Raw genomic sequence first — 21,348 nt, 5'->3', positions numbered from 1 at the left:
GAGTTGAAAAACGTCGAGGTCAAATGTTGAAAGCGAGGGTTGGGCGGAGAGATGAGACGGGGAAAGTCCTTAAGGAACGGCGTTCACCACGCCAACGCGGTCGTATGGGGACCAGTGTATAGAACGCACCTGCAGCGCGTTCGCGGTGGTATAAAATGCGCCAGATTTCCCAAAATCGATCTCCGACGGAGGCTGTTCCACGAGCAACGCGGACGTGCACGCGCCAAAGTGGTAGACGTCATCGGGGCAGTACACGCCGCCGGCGATGCCAGTCACCTTGCCTGACGCCTTCCCGGGGACGTACGTCCACTTCGGGCGGGTGATCAAATTAGGATCCATGATAGCAATGTACGGTTTCGACGCCATCTTATCGGAGCCTTCAAAATCTCTGTTGTTCAAGCGGTTGTTCGTTTTTAGAACAGCTAAGTCTTTTATCGCGCCGGCGGGCATCTCGCCACCGAAAACGATGTTCCCCTTGCCATCGACGTCGAGCGCCTTGAGCGTGACGCCGTAAACCGCGTAATATGGGGCTGCGGTCTTTGAGTAGTCCGGACAAGCCAGCATGCCTCCAATCGGCGACGACATGAGAAACTGCCCTTTGAGGACGACGCCGAGGACGGGGTCCACGATCGCGACGTACGCCACCTTGGCGTGGAGCTGGTCGACGAGCCCGCCGAGGTCAGAGTTAGGGTTTGTGCCCCTGAATGTTTCTTTCGGCCGCTTCGAGATTCGGTTAGCGACGACGTGAGAGCCGAGCTGTTTAGAGCCGTCGTGAATAAACACGGTGTGTGCGGTGATGATCTGAGCATGTGAACCAGGAAGGCATAAGTGGAGGGATTCTTTCTCGAAGCCGTTCGTCTCGCCGCCGACGACGAGGCGGCCGGAGCGATCCAATACCATCTGCGTGATTTGCGTGTCCGAGCCGTCGCGCTCGTCCAGGTCCGACCCCGCGTAGTCCCACGTGCTCCATCTCAAAGCATACTCCGCGCGTTCGCCCGCGCGAACGTTTGCGTCGAACTTGCGCAAGAACGCGATTCGCGTGAGCCGATCGTACGGCGCTTCCGGCGCTGGTGGCGTGTGATGCACCATCGCTTGTTTGAATCCACCGACGTACACCCCCGAATTCAATCCGTCGACGTCGGAGACGGCGACATCGAGCGGGAAATCATCCCCTACCTTCCCTTCCTGCTTGAAATGATCCACCTCGAGGCGAGCCATTTCGTTCCCACCACCGATCACGTCCAAGACGACGACGAGCGTAGGAGATGTCCGGGCGGGGCACACTATGTGACCATTGTTGACGAGGCAAGGTTCGCTTCCGAACGCGAGCACGGCCGCGACTCGGCCTCTCGGTCCGATGGCCACGCGGATCTTACCCGGATGTAAACCGCATAAAGGCGCGCATTTGGGGTTCGAAACGCCACCGTCGCACTTTGCGCACGCGTTCCACAGCACGGCGTTCGCTTCGTGGTTCAAACCGAGGACACCGTCTGGGCCGGCGATGATCAGCGTCCCGGTTTCGTTCGATATGCGCATGTGCTCCGTGGCGTTGCTTCCGACGTAGGACACGGACTTGGGCGAGCCGCACGAGAGCTCGGGGGCGCCGTCGTATCCACACCCAGCGCCCTCGAGTGTTAAGATTTGCGCCATGCACTGATGCCCAGTCGATTCGTTGAAAATTCCAGGCATGGGATTCTTCGTGTCCGCGCACCCAGACGCCTCCTCGGTCAAATCCGTGTGAGCCAAAGACGTGTTCGACCCGAGCGCGTTTAGGGCGCCCATTTGCCCGCCGAGGAGGAAATCGCCGTCGCGCCGAGACACCGCGCTCGTCACTTTGGTGTCCACCCCGTACATGTTGCCAAGATACGAGGCGAACCCGTAGTGCGTCGCTGGCGACGTGAGCGGCTTGCACTCGTCCGTGACGAGCCGGCGGATACCGAAGATCTCGTACGTGTGCGTGGTGTCCGCCCCCTCCCCAGCCTCGTCTAGGCACCGCCACGCCGGTTCCGTCGCTGGGTTGTACCCGATCTGCATCACCGCGTAATACGTGTACCCGCCGTCAGGCGAGAACATGTCTCCAAGGATGTCCGAGCACAACCACGGGGACTTCGCCTGGGACGTCGCTAGGTCCATGTACGGGCTTTGCAACGTGTTGGAACCGTCGATGAACCGCCGATGCGCGAACCCCCACCCCTTGGCGGCGACGCCGTAATGCGTGACGCTCCTTCCACTGAGCATGGCATACTGTCCGATGGGGTTCTCGGCGTCGTCGACGCCGTCCCTTCCCACCCACGCGCCCGGTTTGTGTTTGGTTTCCTTGCGCCAGCTTCGGAACGAATACGGTTTGCCCCTGTCCGTCTCTCGATCAAACGCCCATCCATTTCGGTCTGTTAACCAAACCTTGTTCGGGTGAAGGATGACGATGTCCTCGTGGTCGCCTGTCTTGTAGATTCTGGCGCCGTGTATGACGTCTCGCGACCGCCACTTCGGTATCGACCCGGCGTCGTCGAGTTCGAAGCGGCCGGCGTAGGATCGCTTATCGAAATCCTCGCCGCACAACCCGGTCAGCTCGCACGTTGCGGTTTTGCCTCTGAGGATAGCGAACATCCCGTCGTAATCCCACGGAATATGGTGCTTATCGTCGTCCCCAGAGGCGAAGTGGATGTTTCCGTCCGCGGTGACTTTGAAATCGGTGTACGACGACGCGGTTATGTCTTCCCCTGAGGTCGACCACTCCGAGCCGCCTCCCCACCCGGACTGCCCGCCCTTCGTATGTTTGTTTCCCCACCTCAGAGCCTTTGTGTCTTGCAAAGGACACGCGCCGGCGAACCCTTCATGTATTTGGGATAAGCACCCAGCCGGTGCGTCCACCGCGCAATCGCCGCTCGCGACCATATGAGCTCGTTTCGCTTTGATGTCGTCGAACTCGCTCTTCGAGGTGTACCTCTTGGGATCATACTCGCGCTCGAGGCCGTCGCAGCAGATGTCGTACTTCTTCGTGATAGGGTTGATGGATTTGCGTTTAGCGCAATTGGGATACCCGAATTTATCCCGTCCGCCTCTCCAACCGAGGTGCTTTCCCTCGCAACACCAGTGAGGGTCTGCGCAAGAGCCGTCTTTGCATCCGTAGAGCTTCAACGAGCGAGGATCCGGTATGCGAGTCCATCTGCCCTGGGGAATCGGGACGTGGTTCACGAACATGTTCGGCTCTTCGCACCCGTCCGGCAGACAGCGAGCCTTCCACGCGTCCGGGTTGGGCGGCTCGAACGCGGCTCGCGCGGCGATAGCCGCCACGAGATCGGCGGGATCGATCGACGCAGCTCCAAACTGAACGCGCATGTCGTACACGTCGGTGACCGCCGCGGCGGGCAAGTGCGGGGCGGCGAGGCTCCGTGATTTGTCGCCGCCCCCACGGCACTCGTTCCCGCGGCACTGCGTATACACGGGTATGTCTTCGGTCCCGTCAAAGTAAGACCCGTTCGGCGTCTCCACCGTGCACATCTTTTCGCCGCCGACGTACAAGTCCACCGAGGTGGCCGAGACCGCGACGACGAGGGAGTGCCAGGTCTCCGAGTCGATCGATTGTTTTGTCTTGCACAAGCCCACAGAAGCGTCCGATTTCGCGCACGAGCTCACGAGCGGACGCGGTTTGTACGACTCCGGCATGACGCCATTGGCAAACATACGGTTCCTTAGCGTGAGCGTGCCGTCGTCGTTGCACATGACCCAATCGGAGAGGTCTTGCTTGAATTTCTTGGCGCCGTTGAACATGTCCCCCATGTTGGTGACCTTGCTCACGTCCCACTTGGAGATGTCGCCGTTGAAAGTCCGAGCGCCATAAAACATTCTCTCCATGTTGGTTACCTTGCTCACGTCCCACTTGGAGATGTCGCCGTTGAATGAGGAAGCGCCGAAGAACATGTTTCTCATGTTCGTGACGCTGCTCACGTCCCAATTGGAGATGTCGCCATTGAAAGCAGAGGCACCATAGAACATTTGATACATGTCGGTGACCTTGCTCACATCCCAGGAGTTCATATTCTCGCAGCCCTTCACCGAGTCTTTGGCGAGACACGATTTAACGGCGAGACGGAGCATATCACCGTTGGAAAATGTTGACATAACGCAATGACCGAGACGGGGCTTGTGCTCCTCCTTCAAATTTGATATGCCCGCTTTAAATCGCGAGAGTTGATAAGAAAGCATGGATTTTTTCGTCAGCTTGCAAAGATTCCAATTCGATAAGTCTTGGTCGAAATTCGAGCTGCTGAATAAATATGTCATTGTAGTGACCTTGCTCACGTCCCATTTGGAGATGTCGCCGTTGAAAGCCTTGGCTCTACTGAACATTGTCCCCATGTTGGTGACCTTGCTCACGTCCCACTTGGAGATGTCGCCGTTGAAAGCCTTGGCGTTGAAGAACATTCTCTGCATGTTCGTGACCTTGCTCACGTCCCAATTGGAGATGTCGCCGTTGAAAGAGGAAGCGGAGTAGAACATGCTCTGCATGTTCGTGACCTTGCTCGTGTCCCACTTGGAGATGTCGCCGTTGAAAGCCTCGGCGTTGAAGAACATGCTCTGCATGTTCGTGACCTTGCTCGTGTCCCACTTGGAGATGTCGCCGTTGAAAGCCTTGGCGTACAAGAACATGCTCTGCATGTTCGTGACCTTGCTCGTGTCCCACTTGGAGATGTCGCCGTTGAAAGAGGAAGCGGAGGAGAACATGCTCTGCATGTTCGTGACCTTGCTCGTGTCCCACTTGGAGATGTCGCCGTTGAAAGAGGAAGCGGAGGAGAACATGCTCTGCATGTTCGTGACCTTGCTCACATTCCACTCAGAGATGTCGTCGACCTTAGGATTGATGCGATGAAACAAATTGGACATGTCCGTGACCTTGCTCACGTCCCATGAGTTCATATCTTCGCAGCCCTTGTTGCCACACTCTTTGACCGCATTTTTTAGCGAAGTCCTGTCGGAAAACGTGCGCGTGTAGATTTTCGCAAACCGCGCGGGCGCGGCGATTGTCAGAGCAGTCGGTTCGTTGTCCGCAAACGCGCTCGTAATCGTCATGCCCGTTGATACGGCTGCTGCTGACGTCGACGGCCGCGTAGGAATCATTTTACCCGTCCCTTTGTCCGTCGCGGCGAGGACGAGTGTGCCGTCCCTGTGCGCGTAGAGCGAGAAGCCCTTGACCGGAATGGCACCGGGCGGCAGATGGTCAATCGCGGAGGGCAGCGGCTCCTTTTCCGGGTCGAACTCTACGCCCATGTGCAGGATGTTACCGACGGTCGCTCCATTCACCTCGACGTGATAGTTCGCCCAGTCGATCGTAGTTGTCCCGTTGTACACGGGACTGGCGTACTTCCGTCCATTCGTGTCATGTCTGTACTGCGCCTCTTCCGCGGCAAGCACGTTCGTAGATGGCGGCGACGATGCGTTCTGAAATACCGGCCGAAAGTGGCGCATCCATACGTACGCGGCGACCGTGAAGCCGTCGCCGATTTCGGCCGTCGTGTTCGGGCGCGGAAGGCTCGGCGCGTCCCATTCGTACCCTGACGGCTTCTCCTTGATATACGCCGTGGGTGCAAAGTTTCTCGGAGTAGACCACGGCAGCTGCGGCTCGCGCCATCGCCCGAGGATGAGACGCTTGGACGAAACCCCGGGGAGGGGCGGCGCCGTGACGTTCGCTGAGCCGCGCTCATATGGATTGACCCATCCGGGCTCCCACATGATGACGTAGCTGACGCCGCCGAGCACGTAGGAATGTTGACGAACCTTATCGTAGCGTTTGTCCGAGTTTATCAGCGGTTTCGCCTCAATGTCCGTGCTCTGCTCGTAACTGGCGTACAACGCGTCCAATCCGCCCACAAACAGCGCCCCAGGGTACGCCGGGGAAACGTCAAAATCCAGGAATTCAACCGCGTTCTTTTCAAACGCGTTGCTCTCGCCCTCGAGCGAGCGCGTGAGCAGGCGCCACTCCATGCCGTTCTCCCAAGTCGGGGTCACGTAGCGTCTAAGGTTGCCGCCCGCGTCGGTGTAGTCGTACCCTTGGTCGCCGCACGCGAGCTTCGCGCCGCCTACCGCGATCGGCATTTTCGTCCAGCACCGGCCTCCCCCAACGCGCACGGGCAGCCCGAGGATATTGTACTTATACTCGTGATTTACCTCCGCGGGGGAGCGCACGGTGTCATCCTCGGCGTCCGCGCCGACGACGCCCCAGGAGCCATCTTCGCGCCGATATGCCGCGCCCTCTGGGAGCGTCTCCTTCGCGCGGTACGGGTCCTTCAAAATGTCCGGGCAACTGATCCACCCTGCGCGTAGCGATGCCTCCGACATATCGATCGTGTAAGGATAAACGACACCCCAATGCCGTGTAGGGTTGAGGTTCATGGGAACTTTGTTCGTGCAGCGCACCCATTCCTCGTCACCCGCGTCGGTGGTCCGCGCGAAGTACGTGCCGACGTAGTCATGGTTGCACCACGACGGCCACGGTTGATTGCGCTGCGCCCCGCGCCGTTGATATCGTTTTTCGTCGGCGCAGACGTTGGAGTAGATGAAGTGCACGACGCCGTCTTTTTCGTAAAACTTCAGCGAGTACGCCTTCCCTCTCCGCCGCGTGTTCCTGAAGAAGCCGAGCATCTGCTTCGCGTTCAGGGGCGGTCCCCCGGGGTACGGGCGGATCACGTCCAGCGGCTCGAGCGCGTCCAGCCGCGTCTGCCCGCGCACGGGCGTGGGTTTGTACCCCCCCTTGGGCTGGCCGTACTTCATCTCTGCTTTCGCATCCTCCTTGGAGACGGCGTGCGCGTTGGCGCCGACGTAGCACGACGAGTTGTGATCGCCGCAGTTCTCCATCCGACGCACGCTCTCGTGCGCGGTCTCGACCACTTCCGGGCCCGCGTCTTTATTCCCGAGCAGCGACGACGCGAAGAACCTCCCAAGGTTCTGGGAGGACACGGTCAATACGAGACACGAAGTGAGGGTGACGACGGCGAGGGAGAAGGCGGTGCGGCCGCGGTGGGGCGATCTTTTGGGGGAAATGTGCGGCCGCGATCTCGACCCCCTTCCCGACAGCAGTGGGGTGTCTTCCGACGCGACGGCGACCTCGGCGCGTTCCCCCGCCCAGTCGCGCGTGCTCTCTGCCAGAGATCGCCCCATCCTTCCTTCAGACGTTTCTCGCAAACGCGTCCCTCGTGGATGTGCCGCGCTCGTGGTGGTGAGATGCGAAATCCCCCGCGCGATCGCGCGACGGAATCAGAGAGATCAAACAGTCTGCGCTGCGCGTGAGCGGCGATGCGGGAACTTGCGTTCGCGTGGCGTGGATACGATCCGCGATCTAACCTACCCGGGTTGGTGTATACACGAGCGGCGGCGGCTGCGGCGAGCGGCGGCGCGTTTGTTTGTCCGAGGGGTAAGGGCAACGACTAGGGTTCGTGCGTTAAATTGTGTAACCTCCTTTTCGTGTGATTTTCTCACGACTACGTGTATCTTCACTTTGATAGCTAGCCAGGGTGTCAAAATAACTTTTTTGCTTTCAGCGTTGGTCGATGTATCGATCAAACAAAATAATTCATCGCGTTTTTTCAAACGATACTTGACCGAGGCGCAACTTCAAGCGCGCGTCTTGGGCGGTGTGCGGGGGTAAGTGAAAACTACGGGGCTTTCCTAATTTGGGAGATCAGTCAAGTTCAGTCATTTCCAGATTTCAGGCGATTTTTTGGGCAAAATGGGGGTCAGGCGACCCTAGACCAAAAACACGGGGAATCGGCCAGGCAGACCAAAAATGATGGTCTTTTACGGCTTTGAAAAATAGTATACACCGAGAAAGTTCCGTCATTCCTATATCCTATGTAGAGAATGTAGCTTATGTAGACTATTTTATCCCTTTTATATAAATAGCATGCGGGATAGAGGAGTGTGAGAGAGAAAAAAAACATACCCTTCAGCCAACATAACCAACATTGGGGTCTGGCGGTCTCGTCCCCTGTCTCAAAAACAGACCCCCTTTAGGGGCTAAAATAGACCTACATAGATATTTTGGCCTGGCGGTCTCGCTCCCTGTCTCAAAAACAGACCCCCTTTAGGGACTAAAATAGACCTACATAGCTATTCGGGTCTGGCTTTCCCTCGTCCTCTGTGCTTGTTTCGTGGATGGTATGAAATGGGGTCTCACAGAAGATTTACAGAAGCCCCACAGAAGCTCCGCTCCACAGAAGCCCTTGACCCCCCGTGAAATTGGTCTGATTTAGGTCTCAAAAATAGCCTTGATTTTCGTGAAATTGGTCTCAAAAATAGCCAAACTTTTTTGGTATTTTTGAGGGCTTAAAGAGGTGCTACAGAGTTCCGTGATTTCTGCGTCAGCGAGGCTCACGGAGATTTGTAGAGGTTCTGGGTCGCTACGCTCCAGATACGCCCCGAAAGTCTCGTGATTTCCGTAAGCTTTCGTGAGCTGTCGGGACGGGGGGGAAGTTCAGTCAAGTTCAATAATTTCCAAAAAAATAGGCGATAATTGGGGGAAATGGGGGTCAGTCCCTTCCAAAATGAAACCAAAATGAGACAGCAGACAGATAGACAGATAGACAGTTGTATCAGAAGTTTTCTACCCAGAGAGAACTGAACACTGAAGTTCAGTAGTTCAGTTTAAGAAAAATAAAAAAGTTCTAGAACCCCCTGTCTAACTGTCTATCTGTCTGCTGTCTAAAATTGGTCTAAAAAATGACGGGACTTCTCTTGACCCTCCCCGAAAATGACTGAGCTTGACTGAACTTGACCGAACTTTGTCGCTTCACTATAGGTCTCAAAGTTCCGTGATTTTTGCGTCAGCAAGGCTTACGGCGGTCTTAGAGGTTCTGGGTCGCTACGCTCCAGATATGCCCCCGAAGTCTCGTGATTTCCGTAAGGTTTTGGCATACTTTTGTGAGCTGTCGGGAACCCTAATTTGGGGGGATTTTCGAGGGGATTTTCGGGGCAGACCAAAAACACGGGGAATCGGCGAGGCAGACCCAAAAATGATGGTCTTTGACGGCTTTGAAAAATACTATACACCGAGAAAGTTCCGTCATTCCTATATCCCTTGAAGAGTATGTAGAGAATGTATACTTTAAAATAGAAAAGTAGAAAAGTAATAATCGGATTATACAATAAAAAGAGTTTTGTTTTAGGGGACAAAAAAGCCAACAGCCAACATTAAGGTCTGGCGGTCTCGTCTCCTGTCTCAAAAACAGACCCCCTTTAGGGGCTGAAAAAGCCCTACATAGATATTTGGGTCTGGCTTTCTCTCGTCCTCTGTGCTTGTTTCGTGGATGGTATGAAATGGGGTTTCACAGAAGACTCACAGAAGGTATAGAAGCCCCATAGAAGACCCCCGTTTTTAGGCGATTTTTCGTGTGATTTGGAGACCCCCGTTTTTAGGTGATTTCGTGTGATTTTCTAACCCCCGAAATTGGACGATTTTCGTGTGATTTTCTAACCCCCGATTTTTGGTTTTGCGACCCCCGATTTGAGAGTATTTCCCGTGATTTTGAGGTGTATTTCAACAGCTCAAAAACACTTCGCAGGGCTTAAAGAGGTGCTACAGAGTTCCGTGATATTTGCGTCAGCGAGGTTCACGGAGATTTGTAGAGGTCTGGGTCGCTACGCTCCAGATACGCCCCCGAAGTCTCGTGATTTTCGTAAGGTTTCAGCATACTTTTTGTGAGCTGTCGGGAGGTTTTTGAAAGGCCTTGGGAGGTCTCAAAGTTCCGTGATTTCTGCGTCAGCGAGGCTTACGGCGGTCTTAGAGGTTCTGGGTCGCTACGCTTCAGATACGCCCCCAAAGTTTCGTGATTTCCGTAAGGTTTCGTGATACTTATAGAGCTGTCGGGAGGTTTTTGAATGGTTTTGGGAGGTCAAGAAAAGGGTGATTTTTGGTTTTGAGGAGGCATCACTTAGGTTTCCAAAAACCCTAAAATTGATACAAAAATCACCTATCAAATTAGGTTTTCATAGGGAAGGCCTACGCCCTTTAAGCCGCGAATTAGCGTTGATGCGACAGAGTTAAGGGTGAAATGAACCCGAAGGGTTCAACCCTTTAAGCTCCGTCAATTCACGCTAATTCGCGGCTTAAAGGGCGTAGGTACATATCGAGGCGCGATCTCGGGCGATCGAACACTCGCGGTGGCGCCATGGAGGGCCTCGCGCACGCGATCACGGCGCTGCCGCCGGACAAGGTCGACCGCCAGCGCCTCCTCGAATGCTTGGGCCACGGCGAACGGAACCGCGTCGCGGGGAAGAGCCGCGAGGCGTCCAAGTGGGTGATGCAAGCTGGCGCGGCGCTGCATCGCGAGGGCGCGGACACGCTTCCGCTCGCGGAGCGGTACTTCCAGCACGCGGTGCACCTCGCGAAGCAGCTCGACGGCGACGCCCCTGAGTTCATGCAGATCGAGGTGGAGAAGAACAACGGGACGTTGGGCGACGCGTACACGTGGCTCGGCGCGACGGAGGCCGCGCTCGGGAAGATCGCGGAGGCGGAGTCGCACTACAAATCCGCCGCGAAGGCGGTGGAGGATCGCGGCGTCGTCGAGCTCAGCGACAAGCTCCTGCATCAGGCGATATTCTTCAGGAACAAGAAGATGCGCGAGAAGTACGACGCGGTGTTGAAGCGATGGGAGGGTGCGATCAGAGACGCGCGGGCGACGGGGGAATCGCGCGAGGGCGACGTCGCGCTGCTGCAGGCGACGCAGATGTTTCTCAACGAGAAAGCCGCGGGGACGGCCAAGTCGGGGCTGCCGCAAGCGTTCGCGAGGTCGATCCAACTCCGAGCCGGCGCGCTCATGAAGTGCGCGATGCGGTTAGAAGCGCACGCGCTGCGGCCGCTGAAGCAGTGCGTCGCGCTGCACGAGGTGTACGAGTCCATCGCGGGCGCCTTCGACGGGGCGAAGATGCGAAACGAGTCCAACGCGTTTCTGAAGCGCTCCGCCGCCGCGTTCGTCGCGAGCGAGCGGTTCTTAGGGCTCACGCCGATCGGGGAGCTGATGCTGGAGAGGGACGGCGTCGAGGCCGTCGCGTGGAGCGCAGATTTGTTGAGGGAGGGTGGCGTGGGGGGGGGAGGAGGAGGAGGAGAGAGGGACGGAGGAGGACGCGGGGGGGGCGCGCCCGCGAGCGGAGGGGAGTCGTCGTCGTCGGCGGCGGCGGCGGCGGCGGGCGAGGTCGAGACCGTGTCCACCCCCGCGGTGGCCGCCGCGGACGCGAAGAAAATATTCGCAGCCGCGTGCACGACGCCTCGGCAAGAGCAGATCGCGTACGAGATGCTCATGAAGATTGGAGACGCGTGGAAGATGCGGGGCGCGGAGCAAGACGAGGAGGAACCGTTCGAGGGCGCGACCGAGGCGGGCTCGCACGCGTTCGTCGTCGGCCAGAGGATCTTTAGCACGGAGGCGTGGAAGGACTCGCAGCGCCCGCTGCGCGCGGCGGCCGCGATGCTCACCGGCGACGCGTGGAAGCAAGGCGCGGCGTGTCACTACCTCGGCTGCGCGTACTTCCACGAGCGCATGCAGGCGCGCGACGGCGGCGGCGCGGCGGGGGAGAGGCTGCTCGATTTCGCCGCCGGCGCGTTTCAAGCCGCAGTCGCCGCGAGGGCGTCGTTCGGGCCGGAGGATAAGCGCGCGGCGAAAGAGGTCGCCGGGTCGCTGCTGTTCCTCGGGCGGGTTCTCGTGGAGAAGAAGCAGTTCCAGAATTCGGAGCGCGTCACGATGCAAGCCCTGGACGTGTCCAGAAAGGCGTTCGGGGACGACGGCGAGATGACGAAACAGTGCATGTCCGCGATGGTGGGGTTGAGGCAGCGGGTGCAGCGCGAGAAGGCGTGATATATTTCGACGAGGGTATCACGCGATGCAAATACGAATTTCTACGTTAGCAACCCTACGCGCGCGTCCCCCGTTCCTTCGCGTCGGCGTCGGCGTTTTTCTCCTCCCCGCCCGCCGCCGCCGCGACGGCGACCGCGGGATCCATCTCGAGCGGCAAAAACCGCGACGTACTCCGAACCAGCAGACGAAACGCGAGCGCCTGCAACCCAAACGTCAGCGCGAGCTGACACAAAATCTGCGTGCTCACCCGCACGTCCTCGAACCCGTACAGCTCCAGCACCGCGTCGCCGTTCTCGAGGCACCGCGCGGCGGCGTCGCACGAGAAGGTCATCGAACTGTCATCGAACTCGTTCACGCACAGCGCGCTGAAGGTGTAGTAGATAAAGTCAATGAATTTCACCCACCCGGCGCCCTCCGGTATCGTGTCCACGTTGAGGTAGATGCCGCCGAACAGCGTGAACACGGTGATCGTCGCCGGGCCGAACGCGAGCGCGGCACCGATGGGCAGCCCGGTCGCCATGACCATCCCGATCGCCTGCGCGGCGAGGCAGTGCGCCAGGACGATCGCGACGAAGATGGCGAAGCGCGCGAACGTGGGATTGAACCCGACGATCCAGTACACGAGCACGCAGAACACGAACCGCGAGAGCAACCGAGGCAGCTCCGCGATGAACTTCGAGACGTAGTACGCGCTCGTGGTGTACGCCCCGGACGCTCGCTCGCGGATGACGATGTACTTCTCCGCGGTGAACAAATTGATCGCGGGCAACGCGGAGGAATACGCCAGATTCAACGCGATGAAGAAGAGGCACCCGAGGCGGTTTTGCACCCCCTCTTGATCGTCCGCGACGTTCCGGAACAGCGCGGAGAGCAGAAGCGCGTAGACGATATCCAGGAGGACGGTCACGCCGACGCCGACGGTGTCGCGTCGTTGGCACTTATGCGCGCGCGCGAGAAGCAGCGCGAACTGCGTCGGCCACGACGCGCCGCCCGTCGTCGTCGCCGTCGTCGTCTCGTTTTCTTCCTTCGTGTCCCCTTTCCCTTCTCCGTCCTCGCGCGCGGCCGCGTCCGCGTCCGCGAGCATCGACGCCATCGCAGCCTTCACGCTCGCGTCGCCTAACCCGCGCGCTTCCGCCTCCCTCGCGAACGTCCGCACGCGCTCTCGCGAGTTGGCCTCCTTCGCGTCGCTTCGAAAATCGATCGACGTGACGTCCATGAAAAAATCCGCCGGGTTCGTCAACGTCGGACACTTAGGGTCGTTCCATACACGCGAACGTGGGGGTGGAGTTGAAAGGCGTCAGAAGCGGAGTTGAAAGGCGTCGAGGTGTGTCGGGATTGAAAGCGAGGGACCCTGGGCGGAGAGAGACGCCGGGCAAAGTACTTAAGGATCGGCGTTCACCACGCGAACGGGGTCGTATGTATGGGGACCAGTGTGAGATAGAACGCGCCTTGAAGTGCATCTTCTCGAAGTACCCCACCGCGTCTCTCGCGTCGCCGATGTACGCGAGTCGCCCGTCCGTGAGGAGCATCAGGCTATCGAGCATCGTGTATATCGAACTCCGCGGCTGGTGGATCGTGCACACGACGCACCGGCCGTGCATCGCGAGGTCCCTGAGCGACGACATGACGTTTTGCGCCTGGAACGAGTCCAGTCCGCTCGTCGGCTCGTCCAGGAAGATCGCGCTCGGGTCTCGCACCATCTCCACGCCGATGTTGCACCGCTTCCTCTCGCCGCCGGACAGCCCGCGCGGGAACCCGCCGACGCGCCCCACGGGGGAGTCCGCGACGTTCTTCAGCCCGAGCTCGGAGATCAGAAACGCCGCCGTCCTCCGCTTCTTATCCACCGACGCCGACGGCGGCAGCCGCAGCCTCGCGTGCAACTCGAACGTCTCGCGGACGCTCAGGAACGGGAACAGCAGCTCCTCTTGCATGACGTACGCCACCTTCTGAGCGAAGTCGGGACCTCGCGCGACGCCGTTCGCGCGCACGTCCCCGGCGAGCCAAGCGACAACGACCTACGTCGATTTTCCCGCCGCTGACGCCCCGACGCGACCCCGCGCAGGCCATCGAACCTAACCCCCGACCCGCGCGCATTCGCGTTCATGTCCGCGAACGCGACGGATCTCGCGACCGCGCCCGCGGCCGCGGGCGATCCCGCCGCGCCTTCGCGCGAGGGGAAAACTCCGGAGGAAGGTCAACAGGCGGCATCGAACGACGACGACGCGCGCGTGAAGCGCGAATCGAACGACGTGAATGGCATTTCCGATCAGCCTCCGGCCGCGGAGGACGACGCCGTCCCCGCGGCGACGACCCCGAAAGTCGGCTTCAGCGTCGAGATCGTGCGCTCGGACCCCAACGCGGACGCCAACGCGGACGCCGCGAACGCGCCGGAGGGCGCGCAGAGGGACCGACAGAACAGCGCGTTCAGCACCGGGACGACGATCGATCACGCGCACGACGCCGCGCCGCCGACGAATGAAGAATTCGAAGACGAGGGCGAGGACATGATGGACGACGGCGGCGAAGACGTGATGGACGGCGGCGATGAATACGAGAGACTACTCGCTGCGGCCGACGTCGGTGGGGGCGACGGCGCGGAGAAGAAGCCGGCGAAACGACGCGCGCTCAGGAGCGCGTCAGAGATCACGCAAGAGGAGCTCTCGTCGTGCTTTCACCTGCCGTCGGAAGCGGCGTGCCGAAAGCTCGGGATCGGGCTCACCGTCTTGAAGCGTCAGTGCCGACGGTTCGGCATCAAGCGATGGCCGTTTCGCAAGATGAAATCCCTGGATCGTCTCATCACGAACGTCCAGGCGGGGATATCCCCCGGGGACCAGAACAGGACGCTCGTGAAGTCCGTGGAGGAGCTCGAGGAACAAAAGCGACGGATGGAGGAGTGCCAAGTCCTGGATCTGGACGATAACACGAAGCGGCTGCAGCAGGCGTACAGCAAGGCGAACCACAAGGCGCGCCGGGCGGCGGCCGCGCCGGAGATGAACGGCGTCGGCGGGTTGCTCGCGCTCACCGGCGGCGGCGCCCCGTCCCCGCCCCCGGAGAAGAAGCCGCCGAGGGCGAAAAAGGCGAGAAACCAGCCGACGTCGGACGCCGTGAACGACTCGTTGGAAGCCGCGAAAGCGCAAGCGCGGCTGCTCCAGGGCGTCGCCGCGACGCTCCCCTCGCTTCTTCCCGGCGGGATCGGCGATTTAGACTCCCACGCGGTCGCCGCGGCGGTCGCGGCGGCGGCGGCGGCGATGAGCCAGCACGCCGCCGCGCCCCCGCCCGTGAACTTCGCCGCGTCCGGCGGTCTGGCCGCGGCGCTCGCCGCGCGCGAGGAGAAGCTCCCACCGCATTTGCGACAGAAAGGCGATTGGGTCGGCGCGTCCGTCGCCGCGGCCGCGGCCGCCGCCGCCGCGGGAGGTCGGAAATCGCAGCAGACGGTTCTCGAAGCCGCGAACCCGTTCCCGCCGCGCGAGACGACGACGACGCCGAGAGCGAACGACGACGTCTCCGTCCCCGTGTCCGGGGCGTGGTCCCCGGCGAGGCCCGCGTCTAGGCAACACGGAGAAGAGGAAGAGGACGTCGAAATCGAGGCGATTCTCGCGCGCGCGAACGCGGGGACGACGGCGATCAAACAAGAAGAGAGCAGCGGCGAAGAGAGCGAGAGCGAGTCGGAGCCCGAGCCGGAGGAGGAGGAGGAAGTCTTGCTCCCGGACTCGCGCACGGGGCGGAAGCGGAAGATGAACCCGAAGTTCAAGGATCCGAAAGAGGAGAAGAAGAAGAAGCGCAAGAAGAAGAAGAAGAAACCGCCGGTGGACGAGCTCGAGTCGCTCGCCGCCGCCGCGCTCGCGGGCGGGCTCGCGGGTAAGGGCGGCCGCGGCGGGAGAGGCGGCCGAGGCCGAGGCGGCGGCCGAGGGTCGAGGCCGTCGGGGGAGACGCGCGGCGGGCGCATCACGCTCGCGGCCGCGCTCGCGAAAGCGGACGCGCTCGCCGCGCGCGCGGCGGCCGGCCTCCGTCCGCCCCAGCTGCCCGAGGAGCACCCGGGGTTCGCGCCGTCGCAGCGGTCGAGGTACGAGGCGCCGCCGGCGCCGCCGCCGGAGTTCGGTCTCGCGGGACTCGCGCTGGTCGAGCCCGCCGCGCCGACGATCGACAAGTCCGCGATCACGTCGCTCGTGACCGAGCACGCGGACCGGCTGAGGGAGGTGATGACCAGAGCGGGAGTGGACGCGCAGACCGTCGCGGAAGCCATCGGCGGCGAGGCGCTGAAACTTCGCGACGCGCTCGACGCGCTGTTGCTTCCCGCGTGACGCGTATCGCGTGTTTGTATGGGGGGGTGATCGGGAGGGGTGGGGGTCGCGAGAGCACTCTGTGCGTGAATGTATTAGCGTTGAACCCGCGTTCAACCGACCGTTGCAATAAGAACTAACCGACGAACGACCGAGCCGACGCCCCCGTCCTCGAGACCTCACCGCGACAGATATCTCGCCCAGACGGTTACCCAGAACATCCACGCGAACGCCGCCGTCGCCGCCGCGAGCGCGCCCACGGACGTCAGCAGCAGGATCGTCTTCCCCCGGGTGTACGTCACGAGCTGCGCTTTCGGGTGCAGCGCCCTGGTGCGATCGCGCCGCGCGCTATACACCTTCTCCCACTCCGCGTCCCACGTCTTCTGGACCTCCCTCGCGAACCCCTCGAAGTCGTTTTCGTACTCGGACGAGTGAATCACGTCCGAGTACCCCACGGGTATCTCCACCCCGTACGACGCCTTCCCGATCTGCTCGGATAAGACCTGCTCTTTATCCGCGGCGATGATCACCTGCACGGTCTTCTTCCGCGACCACGTGTACTTCAGAAGGCCCCGCTTCAGGGACAAGCTCCGCGGTTTCACGTTTCTCGTCCCCTCCGGGTAGACGACGAACCCGGCGTAATCGGGGAAAGTCTTCAAGTGCGCGTCCAGCTGCGCGTTCAGCTCCTCGTGCGCGCCGGGTTTCCCGCGCTTGAACGCGAACAGCGCGCCGTCGCACATCGCAGGTATCGCGAACAGCGGGAACGCGTACACGACGAGGTACCGCGACAAGATGAACGCCCTTCCTTCGGTGAGATACATGTCGACGAAGAAGTCCGCCCACGCCCTGTGGTTGCTGAGATACACGCACTCGCCGTCCTTGTACAGTCCTCGGTTCCCCACGAGCTTGAGCTTGACTCCCATGACCGCCTCGGTCATGAACTTGGACCACACGTACGAGAACGACGGGCGGTACGCCTCGCCGAACTGCCACACGCTCGGGACGCCGAAGACGAACGACAGCGGGAGCGACAGCGAGAAGATCGGGAGCGTCGCGAGCAGGGTGACGAACCCGCTGACGGCGCCGAACGCGTCGCCGCTCGCGGGGGACGTCGTCATCGCGGGGGGTGAGCGGGTGGGGGCTCGGCGAGAGGCCGCGGCGCGCGATGTCGCCGACGCGTCGGTCTCCTCCGCGCGCGCCGACAATTGGAGCCCCCGCCCCGATCGAGTCAGCTCGGAATATTTCCATCTCACGCGAGCACAGCTGTCGCTTCCGCCGCCAGTGTCCGCGCGCGCGAGGCACGACGCGGCTCCTTCCGCGATGGCGTGGACGAACGACCGCGCGGACGGCGCGTCGCTCCCGAGCACGACCGGCGGCGGCGGCGCCGCCGCCGCCGCGGGGGTCTCGCACGAGGACGTCGTCGCGACGTTTCGAGATCTCCTCGGCGCCTTCTTCGAAGCGTACCTCGTCGACGCCGCGGAGATCCGGAAGCCGAGGATGACCACGCTGCTGCTGCAGGCGGACGGCCGCGGGATGCTCGGCCCGCTCGCGATGCACCCGCTCAGCGCGCTTTTCCGCAGCCTCCTGGGCGAGCTCGCGACGGACGCGCAGAAGTTCGCCGCCTTCTACCACTTTGTCTTTTTCGTCGCGCGCGAGCGCGGGCAGAGGAACCTCTCCGTCGCCGCCGCGCTCGAGGGGTGGAGGTTCCTCCTCGCGGACGGACGCTTCGCGCTCCTCGCGCAGTGGTGCGAGTTCGTCGGCGGCGCCCGCGCGGACGCGAAGGGGATTTCCGAAGACACGTGGTGCCAGGTGCTCGATTTCGCGCACGCGGTGAATCAAGCCGGGGGGCTGGACGGCTACGATCCCCACGGCGCGTGGCCCGTGCTCGTGGACGAGTTCGTGGACTGGCACCGGATGCATCTCTTATCGCGTCAGCAAGCGAGCGCGGCGTCGATCGCGCGGACGCACGCGGTAGGGGGGTGGGGCGCGTCGCCGGGCCCCGCGCGGGCGAGCGCCGCCGCGGCGGGGATGGCGACGGCGATGGATCAGTCGGTGAATCATCATCACGCGGGCGCGCACTTCAGCGACATGGTGTACAACGGCGGCGTCGAGGGCGGGAGCGGGAAGGGGTTCGGAGGTTACCCCGGGTCGATGTTCGGCGTCCCCGGGCAGCGATCGCACGCGCGATCGGGTCAGAGTCAACACGTGTACGCGGGCGGCGGGAACTCCGCGGCGGCGGCGGCGGCGGCGGCGGCGGCGGCGGCGGCGGCGGAGGATCCGTTTCGGCGCACGCCGTCCACGGTGGGGTGTAAACGACGTCTAAACTCGTTCTTGGAGCTCGACAGTCTCGCGGATCAGTTCGAGCAGAGCGCGCGCGTGCGAACGCCGCCGATCGCGTTGGATCAACTCGAGCGCGAGCAGACGGCGATCGAGAACGCGAGGGACGGCGGGCCTAAGAAGGGTAGATATTGAATTCGATTCGAAGCGAGCTCGAGCGGCTATCACGTTATTACTCGCGCAGTACGCGCACTATTTATTCTCTACGGCATCGGCGACCCGCGCAGCGTGAGCTTCTTCTCCTTCTTCTTGAACTTCGCGCGCATCGAGTCCGCGTCCACGCGCACGGGCAGCGCGATCACGATCTCGTCCTCGCCCGCGCCCGGCGTCACGTGCACGTATCTGTCCGACACCTCCAGCGCGGCGTCCGACATCGACCGCAGCATCGGAAGACGAACCGTCACCTCGACCGCGATCGGGAGTCCGGCGGCGTCGCGCTCGACGTCGACCGAGTGCGACGCCTTGACTTCCGACGCCTTGACTTCCTCGATCAGAGAGCGCTTCGCCGAAGGGGGCGGCGCGGCGGGCGCGGCGCCCGAGCCGCCGACGATCGTTTTCGCCGCCGCTGCCGCCGCGGCGGCGCCTCGCTTCCCTCGCGCGCCGTCCGCCGCGCTCATGCCCGCGATCTCCGTGAGGAGCGCGCTGGACATGTCGCCGCCGATGCCCCCGCGCTTGGCGTCCGCGGCGGCCGCGGCCGCGGCCGTCTTCGCGCTCGCGTCCATCCGGTGCGTGTAACACCGCCGGTGGCGTCGATCGAACGTCACGCCGTCGTTTTCGCCCTCGACGAACGCCGTCGCGCGCTCGATGAGCGTCGCTTGGAAATCGGAATCCTCCAGCGCTCGCGCGATCGCGTCCGGGTGCGCGTCGAGATCGTACACGACCGCGTCCAGCGGCGGCGGCGTCAACCCGTTGGCGCCGCCGATTTTCACCGTCTGGGCCCCGTCGAGAGCGCCGTTCTCTCGCGGGTCCGGGAACGGCACCTTCTCGACCCTCGGCGCCGCGCGCGCTCGAACCTTCACGGGCGCGTCGTCGTCCCCCGCGAGGGCGTCGACGTTCGAGCTCGCGCGCCAGACTGCGACGACGCCCACGCCCTCGGACGCGCCCGTCACCGCCGCGGGCATCAAGAACGTCGCGCCGGTTTCGCCGTAGAGTTTCCCGCCGCCGCCGCCGGGTCCTCCGCCGACGCCCATCAGCGCCGGGTCCATCCCCGCCTCCGTCGCTTGCTTCGCGAGGAATTTCTTGTACTCCTCCGGGTCCTTCTCCGCGAGGTCGTCCATGTGCGACCACAGGCCTTTCACCTGGCCTTTCAGCGCGTTCGGGTCCAAGCCGCTCATCGCGGCGATCTTGTCAAAGTCCGGGGTCCCGTCCGACTTGAACGCGCTGAGCAGCGCGGCCATGTCCGGGACCTTGGGCGCGGCGCCGCCGCCGGCGCCGCCGCGGCCGCGCGCGGGCGGGACGCCGGCGCGAGATCCGGGCGGTCCCGCGGTGCCCGATCCGCCGAGGCCTCCCGCGAGCATGTTCGCGAGCATCGCTTCCACGCCGCCGTCCATCGTCGCTCTCGCGTCGCGTGTCTACTTCTTCTCCGCGTTCGCCTTCGCGGCGGCTTCCCGCGCCGCTCTGTACTCCTGGTCCTGCCTTTGAAGCTCTAACACCCACGCCGGGGGTTCGGACAGCGCGTGCCTTCGCTCCGCCTCGATCTCGGTGACTTTGTCGTAGAAGCCAGTCTTGATCATGAACAGTTCCATGCACGCGCCGGTCGCGAACGAGATGCCGACGACCTTGGCGTAGAAATCAGCGCCGATGACTTGCAAGGGGACTCCGCCGATCGGTCCGCGCAGCGCCCTACGCGACATCAATTCTCCGCGCGACGCGGTGTGACGCGAGCGAAGCGTCGCGTTGACCGAGAAAACAAATCTCAGCGTTTACACGTCATCAGATACAGATCGTCGCGCGCATATTATTACAAGATGAGGCGCGTCCGTCCATCTACGTCGCGTCGTGTACACTCGCTGATCTTATTACAAATAGCGCGCGTCGCTCACGCGCCGCCGGAGCGCCTGGCGCCTTCTTCCTGCCTCGTGTGGAAGTTCGGCGTCTTGCTCTCCTCGCTGAGGCTGTACTCGCTCGCGGCAAACGCGGATTCGCCCCGGCCGCTCGCCGCGCTCGCCGCCGCCGCCGCGCGCAAGGCAGCCTTTCGGTCCTCCTTCTCCTTCGCCGCTTCCTCGAGCGACTTCGCGTTCGCGGCGGCGGCGGTGGAGAGCGCGCCCGAGGTGAGCGCGCCGAAGGCGACGCCGAGGAAAGCCCTGCGACGAGACGACGGGGACGCGTCGGCGGCGTCAGAGATGGTTGAATGAATTAATGAGTGAACGTGCCCGCCTCTGACGAGCACGCGCTGGGAGGATAAAACGCGGGGGCGCCTCGCCCTCGGGCGAGGACGCGACGGGGACGTCGAGAACGCGCGCGCGCACCTGCGGGACTTGGTCTCCGTCTTCGCGTCGACGCGCGCGGCGGCGCACTTCACGACGCGAGACGCGCGGCGAGCGCGCGCGGGCGCGGCCGCGAGCGTCGCGGAAGACGTGGCGAGAGCGTGCATGCGTGGAGCGTGTCTGTCGAGGAAGCGGAAGCGCGAGGTCGCGAGCGGCGGCGATGGACGCTGCGGCGGCGTGTGGCGGTGGAGCGGTCGCGGTCGAGCCTGCCTTAAGGCGTGACGTGGACGTGAGCGATCGCGCGCGGAGGGCGAACGCTGCGGCGCGCGGTGGGGAGTGCCGCGGTGCGCGGTCCCGGGAAAGGCGACGACGTCACCCGCGCGAAAACCACGTCCGCGTTGGATCGTCGCCCCGCGTCCTCATCTCTCCGTGCCGGATCTGCGCGCGCGGTCGGCCACTCTTCGA

General features: G+C 62.3%; 8 protein-coding genes across 8 annotated transcripts; 3 read left to right on the top strand and 5 right to left on the bottom strand.

Annotated features, from left to right (window-relative positions):
• Positions 1-69: 69 nt before the first annotated feature.
• Positions 70-7,155, bottom strand: MICPUCDRAFT_53436 (uncharacterized protein; the record flags this gene model as incomplete). Its single annotated transcript, XM_003063564.1, has 1 exon — positions 70-7,155. One exon carries the CDS (start codon positions 7,153-7,155, stop codon positions 70-72), a length of 7,086 nt encoding a protein of 2,361 aa, XP_003063610.1.
• Positions 7,156-10,160: 3,005 nt separating this feature from the next.
• MICPUCDRAFT_53435 (uncharacterized protein) lies at positions 10,161-11,840 on the top strand (the record flags this gene model as incomplete). Its single annotated transcript, XM_003063742.1, has 1 exon — positions 10,161-11,840. One exon carries the CDS (start codon positions 10,161-10,163, stop codon positions 11,838-11,840), a length of 1,680 nt encoding a protein of 559 aa, XP_003063788.1.
• A 7-nt stretch (positions 11,841-11,847) lies between these two features.
• Positions 11,848-13,792, bottom strand: MICPUCDRAFT_36543 (ATP-binding cassette superfamily). The gene is made up of 2 exons (XM_003063563.1): positions 13,319-13,792; positions 11,848-13,089 (listed from the first exon to the last, which is right to left on the bottom strand). Exons 1-2 carry the CDS (start codon positions 13,769-13,771, stop codon positions 11,896-11,898), a joined length of 1,647 nt encoding a protein of 548 aa, XP_003063609.1. The 5' UTR covers positions 13,772-13,792; the 3' UTR covers positions 11,848-11,895.
• Positions 13,793-13,942: 150 nt separating this feature from the next.
• On the top strand, positions 13,943-16,141 carry MICPUCDRAFT_53433 (uncharacterized protein; the record flags this gene model as incomplete). The annotated part of the gene is made up of 1 exon (XM_003063741.1): positions 13,943-16,141. The coding sequence occupies one exon, from the start codon at positions 13,943-13,945 to the stop codon at positions 16,139-16,141; it is 2,199 nt and encodes a 732-aa protein (XP_003063787.1).
• Positions 16,142-16,299: 158 nt separating this feature from the next.
• MICPUCDRAFT_53432 (uncharacterized protein) lies at positions 16,300-17,238 on the bottom strand (the record flags this gene model as incomplete). The annotated part of the gene is made up of 1 exon (XM_003063562.1): positions 16,300-17,238. The coding sequence occupies one exon, from the start codon at positions 17,236-17,238 to the stop codon at positions 16,300-16,302; it is 939 nt and encodes a 312-aa protein (XP_003063608.1).
• Positions 17,239-17,440: 202 nt separating this feature from the next.
• Positions 17,441-18,592, top strand: MICPUCDRAFT_53431 (uncharacterized protein; the record flags this gene model as incomplete). Its single annotated transcript, XM_003063740.1, has 1 exon — positions 17,441-18,592. The coding sequence occupies one exon, from the start codon at positions 17,441-17,443 to the stop codon at positions 18,590-18,592; it is 1,152 nt and encodes a 383-aa protein (XP_003063786.1).
• A 1,436-nt stretch (positions 18,593-20,028) lies between these two features.
• On the bottom strand, positions 20,029-20,310 carry MICPUCDRAFT_53429 (uncharacterized protein; the record flags this gene model as incomplete). Its single annotated transcript, XM_003063561.1, has 1 exon — positions 20,029-20,310. One exon carries the CDS (start codon positions 20,308-20,310, stop codon positions 20,029-20,031), a length of 282 nt encoding a protein of 93 aa, XP_003063607.1.
• Positions 20,311-20,495: 185 nt separating this feature from the next.
• MICPUCDRAFT_53428 (uncharacterized protein) lies at positions 20,496-21,050 on the bottom strand (the record flags this gene model as incomplete). The annotated part of the gene is made up of 1 exon (XM_003063560.1): positions 20,496-21,050. One exon carries the CDS (start codon positions 21,048-21,050, stop codon positions 20,496-20,498), a length of 555 nt encoding a protein of 184 aa, XP_003063606.1.
• Between the last annotated feature and the right edge of the window lie 298 nt (positions 21,051-21,348).

The sequence above is a fragment of the Micromonas pusilla genome (assembly GCF_000151265.4).
Source record: "Micromonas pusilla CCMP1545 genomic scaffold MICPUCscaffold_15, whole genome shotgun sequence".
Lineage (NCBI taxonomy): Eukaryota > Viridiplantae > Chlorophyta > Mamiellophyceae > Mamiellales > Mamiellaceae > Micromonas > Micromonas pusilla.
The sequence above is the reverse complement of the archived record's forward strand: the minus strand, read 5'-3'. Positions and strand labels throughout refer to the sequence as shown.